Source organism: Capsicum annuum, unplaced genomic scaffold, assembly GCF_002878395.1.
Source record: "Capsicum annuum cultivar UCD-10X-F1 unplaced genomic scaffold, UCD10Xv1.1 ctg5198, whole genome shotgun sequence".
NCBI classification, from domain to species: Eukaryota; Viridiplantae; Streptophyta; class Magnoliopsida; order Solanales; family Solanaceae; genus Capsicum; species Capsicum annuum.
In genome coordinates this window covers 1-9427 of record NW_025859966.1, presented here as the reverse complement: position 1 = coordinate 9427, position 9427 = coordinate 1, and the positions used below count along the sequence as shown (strand labels likewise).

Below are 9427 nucleotides of genomic sequence, written 5' to 3'. Positions count from 1 at the left end.
GGGTGGCAATAGATGTGTTCTACAAAACACAACACAAATCACACTCATCAAACAAAAAGGTATAGAATACATCAAGAAATGAATTTCCATTCAAATGAAGAATCTGAAGCTAACCTTCCATCTCATCCTTTGCAGCCTGAGCATCAGCTCTATTCATGAAAGCTACAAAACCACAATTCCTCTGTCGCCTTCTTTCTTCTTCTGTCCTTGGCCACATTATTTTTACACTTGCAATGGGACCAAATCTCCCAAATGTGCGCAAAAGAAAATTCTCATCAACCTGCAAGTAAATAAAATAAATAGGAATCACACAAAAGAAGTGCCTGAAGCAAAAAAACAATAATCTCAAAATTAAGCACACCAACCTTACCTGAGGTGATAGGAAAAATGATCTCAAAATTAAGCACACAAACCTTACCTGAGGTGATAGATTTCCTACATAGAGATTCGTCGTTTGTGGGTCTCCATCATCAAATGATCCAGGCCTTCCACTAGGATCAAAGTCATCAGGAAGTTCATCAAACCGACTAGATGGCTGAGGAAAGAGTAAAATTTAAGGATATACCAATATCGTCATTACAAGTTTACAACACAAGATGTGTAATCAAATCTCCATTTAGTTAGGCAACACATATTTTCAATCAATATTTTTCCACATAAATATTTGACAAATGATCATTTCGTAACACAGTTTCAGGCGTCGGCCAGATATAGTTATTGGAGGCATGTTCTCGTAGTAGAGGGCTGTGATGGGCCTTTGGGGTGTGTAGTGATCCAATGGTTAGAAAAGAGAAGGGAGGAGTTATATTTTTGTGGATGAAAATGATACAGTTAAACAAAGGATCATCAAAGATGTAATGTTTTCCTCCATCCGATACATAACATATATCCATAAAGGTGAATTGTCTTAAGATGAACAAAGGCGTGAATGCATGAAAAGATCATTTTATGTCAAAATAAATCAGATCCCAGATGTAAAGAAAGGAAAATGAATCATAGATGCAGCTAGTATGACAAACTGTGATCATGTGAAAATATCATAAATTCATAGCTGTTGAAGTGTTGCTCTATCTCAGAGAAAACTGATAGTACACACTCATAGCACTTAAGCAGTTACAGCAAGATGTGTACATCTAAGATTTCGTGCAAATCTGGTGTGTCTACTCCAGATGGGGTAAAAGTAATCTTCTAAGTAATGTAACTAACTTCTTCAGTTCCCACAAAAGATTCAGCTCCAGCTATCATTGAGATAACATGATGTAACTAACTGTCTAAAACTTTTTAGTAGTGCACCCAACAGTCTAAGTTTTAATGTGCTCATTCCGAATAGCAACTATTATGTAATAAGTTATCTTGATTTTTGTCAAATCTCCTCAGATCTGATACATGCATTCAAGAATTAAAAACAGAAGATCAAAACCAACAATCTGAAAAAAAATTCTTTGCCTATCGTAAATCCACTTACAGCAGAATTTTCAATATTCCGATCACGCCACTGTTCACGGTCTTGGTTGCGCCTTTCCCTCATTTCTTGTTCATGTTTCAGCTCCTCCATAAAATTATCAATGTTCCTAGCCTTTCCCTTCTCTTTTTCCTTTGGCTTATTCTCCTTCTGCTAGAAGTAACCAACACATTTAGCTATCTACTGGTTACATGATTACTACTACTGCAACAAAGAGCTTTCAATCAAAAATACACTGACCTTCTTCTCGTAATCTCTGCTCTTAGTTGCCATAGGAGGTGGTAAGAAAGAAGGCACATACCTGCAATACACAAGATACATTCCAGAATTTTGCTACCAATAATCTTATTCCTGAACAGTGACAACAAGAAGAACAAAACAACAAACCCAGCATACACAGGTGGGTCTGGGGAGGGTAGTGTGTACACAGACCTTTACCCTTATCTTGAGAAGGTAGAGATGTGATTTCCAACAGAACCTCACCCAAAAACAGATCAAAAAGACAGTAGCAACAAGCAGGAACAATAGCAAGAAAATACGAAAATCAAGGCTAACGAAATAACTTGAGGAAATAGAAACCCATGAAAACGAAAAATACAAGGCTAATAGTGATAGTGTTAGAAAAGCAAAGTACTCGACTACCTACTAATCTTCTATCCTAATTTCGACCTCCACGCCCTCCCACCAAGGGTCATATTCTCTGTGAGTGAAAATTGCGTCATGTTTCCGATAGACCATCGGCTCAAGTAAAAACATCACAAAGCAGGTTTAAAAAAAATGAAAGTGAAGAAGTCAAGACAAAATGCTAAAAAGTATGACAACATACTAAAAAGGAACAATCCTTACATCAAAATAATACAATCTAAAAGTGCCAAGAAACATGAAAGAGTAGCATCAATAGAATAACAAGAAACTTCTAGAGTAATGCAACTGCTAGTATGAAAGAAACGTGAGACAACAGGCAACTACCTAACTAACACACTACCCTAATCCGTCTACTCCATAACCTCTTATCTAAGATCATGTCCTCGAAAAGTTGAAGTTGTGTCATATCTTGTCCCGTCAACTCACCCAATACTTATTTGGTCTACCCGTAACTATTCATCGCCAACCTTTCACACCTCCAGTAAGTAAATTCATTCATCAACAAGGTAAATAAAAATGGGCTAAGAATTAATCCCTGATGCAATCTATTACAGCTACAAAGTGCTTCGAGCCGCAACCCTCCCACCCCCCACCCCACCGTCCTAAACAAAAATCTATCAATTTTGGACGAAGTCATGGTTGTACCTTTTATTCCAAGTTACATTCCCAACAATGGAGGAACAACAAGCTCCAGTTTCGTAATGATCTCGTGATCCTGGTGAAATAAAAATCATCATCGCCTGGGTGAAGATTCAATTATTTCTTCCTTCATTTGCAAACCTAGCAGTATTGAAGTCACCTTAAATGATCCATGGCCTTCTACAAGCCCCTCTACTGGCTGCCGTTTCCAACCATAACTCCTGCCTTTCCTTATGCAACTTAGCCCATACACCCAGGTTAGATAACATTTGAAATTATTGTGAAGAGAAGTGTTTTGCATGTGATAATATGAAAACCAGTGTTAATAAGTTCCCCTTTATGTATTGGTTTGTCCCAAATTATTAAAATTCCACCAATTTTTCCATTGACTTCCAAACCCACGTAATCAGCCCACCTTCTCACAATAACTCCACAATCCCCTTCCAAATTGGTTTTCTGAAATCAGTATATATCTTCTCTCCATTCTTGAATTGGTGATTTGATAATCCTTCTCTTGTCAATCCCATTCAACCCCTTCACATTCCAAGAAATGATGTGTAGCTTCATTGATAACTGTTATTGTTGCTCCTCCCAGTACTCTATTGTTTCCCATCTTTGAATTTAACCCCAAATTCAAGATTTTTCACTTCTTTTAGACCTTTCTGTTTTGAGGGAATGGTTGGAGTTGCTAGCCAATTTCATGAGAAGAAAGACTGCCTCCCATATGCATCCCTGAAAATCCACACCGGATTGCCTGCTTAGTTTATCACATTTTGATGTACCCAAAGAGATGCATCTGACTTGGCTATCTGTATTTGTATATTCAGGGAAATGGGTCCTCACTGTTGCATAGGAAATGTGTGTAACCGGCTAAGGTCACAAGCTTCAATCTCCATGGGTCCTTCTTTCTGAACCTCGGTAACCTGATTCTCAATATCAATGCATCCAGAAATCACAAGTATTTTGCTTAAAAGAGCCATCACTGGCTTCCTCTTCATCACTGATAACTGATGTAGCCCCCTCCACGCAATTGGATTAATTGTAGATTGCTTGCAGATTAATCATTAGTTCCCTCCAACCTCTCCACTATAGGTTTCTCCGGAATGTGATTAAAGAAACAGTGGCTATTTGCTTCAATTTCACATTAAATGGGTCTGCAACAGATAAGTCGGGGCTCCTTAATAAATCTGGTGGAAATCACATTGCAACGACATATCTTTAAACTTAAAGGCTAAGAATGTCTTTTTTGTTTGTATTCAAAAATTTTGTTGTTGTTTTCAATCTAGACAACAACATACCCACCGTATTCCCACAAAGCGGTGTCTGGGGAAGGTAAAGTGTACGCAATCCAAAACACTACCACAGATGAAGTAGAGAGGTTTCCGATAAACCCCCGACTCAGGACAGATAACAGTATAACAAACAAAAAACATAAAAATACACAACAAAATGGGATAACACACCGCTAGATAATAAAAGAAACAAGACACTGACGGAGTAATAATATAAACTTTCTATTTGAGATCACAAACATCATCAGAACACTATGAATAAGAAACTACAAGAAACAACAGGCACAGGTACAAACAAAGCACTCCTCTATACTGAAGCCTCTCACTAATCAGCTCCCTTCAATATTTCTTCAACCTACCTCTACACCCCACATAAACCATCCATAGACAGCCTCTCATACCTCTGTACTGAAGCATACAGGCACCACATCATCACATGTCCGAACCAACTCAACCTCACTTCTCACATCTTGTCTTCCAGCAAAGCCACTCCCACCTTCTCACGAATAACCGCATTACTAACCCTATCTCTCCGGGTAAGTCCACACATCCATCTTAAAATCCTCATCTCCACCACCTTCAAGTTTTGAATGTGGGAATTTTTAACTGGCCAACACTCAAACAACATAGCCGGTCGGACTGTCACTCTATAGAACTTACCTTTAAGCTTAGGAGGCACCTTTTTTCTATCCAGACAATCCACCAATCCGCGTATACTCCAAAATGTAAGAAATTGTAAAGCGAAGAAAGGTCCAACTCCTGTCGACTATGGCAAATAAGTTTCACGGATAAGATGTGATCTTGCATTGGAGAAAAAGGTGATTTGAGGGAAAAAACGTCAATGTTATATCCACCAAAACTTACTTCTTGATGATGATGAAATGGAAGAAGGAGAACCTGGTGATTTGTCACTTCCTAAGATGACAAAAACAGACACAATGCACCAATCTCTTCAAGTTATGGATCAACTGGTACGAGAGGAATGATAGATTGTTACTTTCCGTTGAAGCCACATCAATGTGTTGGTGAATTCTCCGAAAGGAAACTTATTTCTTGAGTCCATTGATGAAAGCGATCGTATACTAATTCCATCAAAATGTTCTTTGTTTAAGAGCACCATAGAGAAGATTGGACTAGAGAATGTTGTTCAAAGTGATTACAAATAATGCAGCTGAATAAAATCAGGCAGGTGCTATGATAATGGGAGTGTTCCCGCACATATATTGGATTCCATGTGCAGCCCATTGTGTAAATTTGATATTCGAGGATATTTTCAAGGAAAGACCCTGACAAGGTGTCTTCACTAGGGCAGTTAAGGTGCATTCTTACATTGTTCAAAGGCCTTTGTTGTTGAATATGATGAGAAGATTCACTAATCAAATAAACTTGGTGGAACCTGGCAAGACTAGATTTGCTACTGCTTTCTAGACCTTGCAGAGGATGTTGAAAGAAAAAAGTAAAATATGAGAACCATGTCCATATCAGAAGAAGGGAATAACAGTAAATTTGCAAAAGAAGTGCTAGGAAAAATGTTGCACGAATAATGCTTCCTTTCCACTTTTGGAACATTGTTGTTTATGCTCTTAAAGACTGTGGTCCTTTCGTTACAATTCTTCGTCTAGTAGATGGTGAAGCAAAACCATTAATGGGTTGCATTTATGAAGCAATGAGTAAGGCTAAGGAGGCAATTAGAAATTTTTTATTAAGGAGCGTAAATATGAAAAGATCTTTGAGATCATCGATAGAAGGTGGAGTGATAAACTCCACAAACCGTTGCATGCAACTGGTAATATTTTGAACCATCAATTACATTATAATCGTGAGGATGATTTACTGAATAAAAGTTTGATGGTAGGATTCCATACGTGCATTGGAAAGATGGTTGTTAATAAAGTCATGCAAGATAAAATAACCGGTCCAATTAGTACTTACCAAAAGTGCTGAGGGACTTTTTGAAATTCCAATTGGCATAAGATAAAAGAGACATGAAGTCACCAGGTGAATGACTCCTACGTTTCTATTAAATTATTAACACATTATGGTATTTCTTTATAGTGCTAATTTTTTTTATTTTTGTTTTGACTTGCATCGGGTGTCCGAGACTCTTCGAGTCCCGACTAATCCCGGGGGTGCACAGGCCCTCGGCAAGGAGTTTCCCGCAAGTGCACCACGGGAAATTCAGGGTTTCTTTATAGTGCTAATTTTGAATAATTACTTAACTTTAATAGTTGAATGGTGGAGGCTTTATCGTTCACAAACTCCAGAGTTACAAAAGTTCGCCAACAGAATTTTGGGTCCAACTTATAGCTCATCTAGGTGTGAAAGAAACAAAAGTGTGTTTGAACAAGTAAGAGCTAAAGAAAAGCTTTAGTATGTTGAGATTAAGTATATTATATCTCAAATGTCTTGACTTTATACGTGCCAATATTTATTCTCAAAGTCATACCAAGAAGAGGAATAGGCTAACTCTAAAGCGCCTCAGTGACTTGGTGTTCATAAAACACAACTGAACATTGAGGCATCGTTACAACACTCGCAAATGGATTTGGTTCAATTAGCTTGGACAATATTGATGATGCCAATGAATGGCCAACTAGAATTGAGAATGTTGCAAATGAAACAATTTTTAATGGAGACACTGATTTCACTTGGAGTATTGTTGCCAAGACAAGTGGAGTTGATGAGTATCCTTATGGTTTAAAGAGGAATACTTCAAGCTCACACAAGGGAAAAGAAATTGCTACTCAAGAGGAGATGAGGAAGATGAGGTAGTTGAAGATGACGAGCATTTAGGTGATAATGAAGGAATACAAAAATTGGACAATCTTGATGAACTAGAGGAGCTTTTGGAGAACAAGAATTAGAAGTGGAAACATTCTTAGATTTGGTTTTTCTTTTTTGGGGGTTTGTTATACTATTTTGATGAACTGTTTTATTTGTTTCGAGATCAAACCTGTGATTTTGGTGTTTCATTCAAACTTTTGCTTATATACATTGTGTTTATTGTTGATTATATAGTTGTTGTGGTCTTTACAGTTATGACTTACGATTTGGAAGCTCGATTTGGTTTTTCATTTTAAATTGCGCTTCACTTTGATGATGTAATCGCATTGCTTCATGCATCGCGTAATGAGTGAATCTATCATAATTCGTCAATACGTTGATGAAATGTAAGAGGATTTTCGTAATTGTTTCGGAGGAAGAGACAAGTGTATAACATAGTTTCCGGATGCGGCAAATAATAGTATGGAACAGTCCCACAAGCATCATTAGTGGAAATTTTAACTAAGCTAGCATTTTCATAATTAAGGAAAATGTGAGAGAGATGATGAAATTTGGTTCTAATGTATAAAATGATTAAATCAATTTCAAGGCTAGCTAAAATTCATCTCCTAAAACCAAATACATAAGTACAAGATTGAAATTAAATACAGCCAAAGCACGAAGAGTTTCCTATGTCATAAACACTGATGATACTATAATGCATGCCCTATTAGGGCATCCCAATAGTAAATTGATTTGGTCAGATTTATCATATGCCGACACTATTGACCAGTTTGGGTGTATATGCAGAAATTGGCACTTCAACCTGCTTGGATTATACCTATACAAATAGAAGCAATTAGACGAGCAATGACATGACATGCAAGTCGTGGTCAAAAAATATGTATATCTGTATTTCCAGTAAAATCAGTTACACTAATACCCGCAAAAACACATACACCTTCCCCGATTGACAAAAATGTTCTCCAACTGAAACTTGAACAGTTGGGTTGTTACGCTCATTACTAAAGTTGAAGAGCTGACATATAACCAAGGTATATTTTTTTTATTGGAGGTTGAATCGATGATGAGAATTTCATTGAAATTATTTGTATGAAAATTTCCTGAAAATTGAGTGATCAAACTCCTAATGCAAAGGCAGATTTAGTGACCCCAAGCTACAATTGACTATTTCATAAGAATTTGTCATATAGCAACATATTTATCATTTGAAGGTAAGTCAAAGGAAGACTGAATTTGCACAAATCTAATTTCTAACTGTCAATGACACAAAGCGATCCGGAAACAAGTAAACATATAAAAGCCTAATAAATACAATGATATCATCACGAAAAATTTGGTATTCAGTATCCTAAATTACAGTAACATGGTAACATGGTCAATCAAAAGCATTAGTTTACCTACTTCCCTTCTTTAAACCTGAACCCTCATCTTTAGAATTTCCACCTGCCATCCTCGAATGAATAGAAAAGGTCCATATGTTTAATAATTTATTCATGTAAGAAAAAAATCATTTTATTTGTAAGAACTAATAAAACAAGACTTATATACGTAATCAAAGAAAGAAGAATAACAAACATAATATAGATTCTTGCAACGGACCTTCTGAATCGATCTTCAACTTATCATTTGGATTGATGGTTCCCCCTCTAACAAATGCCTTGGAACCTGGCGTATTATCCGCTTGGAATGATTCCACAAACTCCTGATACAGACGAGCTGTTTCATCCTCTGCCCTCTGCCAATATAAGACATACATAGTGAGCAAAATGGAAAATCGCCTAACCATTTTCCACGGCAAACCAAAATTGCTACAGCTTATACCTTTTTCTTTGCCTCTTCCTCTTCTCTATGCTTCTGGAAAGGTGTCTTCTTCCGAGAACTCATCTTCTCACCAGATACTTCAACTGGAAAACAGAAATTTTGGTAAACATGCTTCGGTTCAGAAAAACATCATTAAAAATGTAATATTCCGACAACTGACTTGGAAGGAACAATTTTCCACCGTATGTTCTTCCAACGCTCATACAAGCCACAAGGGTTCTTGATCTTTTTTAAATTACAGGTGCATAATACCCTAAGCTACCAAGGATGAGAACTCCACAAAGATCATAATCAATCGTTTGGCATGGCAGAAAATGTTAGTGTTATTTTTCTAAAAGAAAATATTTCAGCTAAAAGGAAAATAGATGTTGCTTATGAGAATAAGTCATTTTCCTTTATAAGTATCCCAACTCTTACTACTATCACTTGGTTCAACACTTAAATGAATCACCAGAAAATATCTGCTTACACGTATATTCTTCCATCTTGAATTACTACCATATGTCACATACTTTTACACCTAACCAAACACTGAAAAACCATCCAAAACGTATTTTTGCAACAAAAAAAGGACATTTTTTTAAGTGAAAACATATTACTACCAAAAACATTATCTTCCATATTCAATTTTCTCAAACCAGCATCTTTATGTACATAGGTGCCTTTTCCTCCATGTCCAATGCTCTTCAAATCAGCACTTTTATATACATAAGTACATCTAGAATTTGACGTTTATGAGTTTTGGATTGTAACCCTTTTGAGTTACTGCATTCTAAACTAA

At 36.7% G+C, this 9427-nt stretch overlaps 1 protein-coding gene across 2 annotated transcripts in view; it reads right to left on the bottom strand.

Moving 5' to 3' along the window:
- LOC107847120 (protein RRC1) overlaps positions 1 to 8802 on the bottom strand; it is a 36988-nt gene extending 28186 nt beyond the window's left edge. The window contains exons 1-7 of one of the 2 annotated variants that reach the window (XM_047404099.1): positions 8647 to 8802; positions 8425 to 8560; positions 8223 to 8268; positions 1703 to 1763; positions 1466 to 1612; positions 419 to 535; positions 115 to 280 (exon numbers count right to left, since the gene is read on the bottom strand). In XM_047404099.1, the coding sequence (XP_047260055.1) occupies positions 115 to 280; positions 419 to 535; positions 1466 to 1612; positions 1703 to 1763; positions 8223 to 8268; positions 8425 to 8560; positions 8647 to 8709 (736 nt within the window). In that variant the 5' untranslated portion in view covers positions 8710 to 8802. The remainder of the gene's footprint in view (positions 1 to 114; positions 281 to 418; positions 536 to 1465; positions 1613 to 1702; positions 1764 to 8222; positions 8269 to 8424; positions 8561 to 8646) is intronic. The other variant, XM_047404100.1, reaches the window with a different exon arrangement.
- Positions 8803 to 9427: the final 625 nt, after the last annotated feature.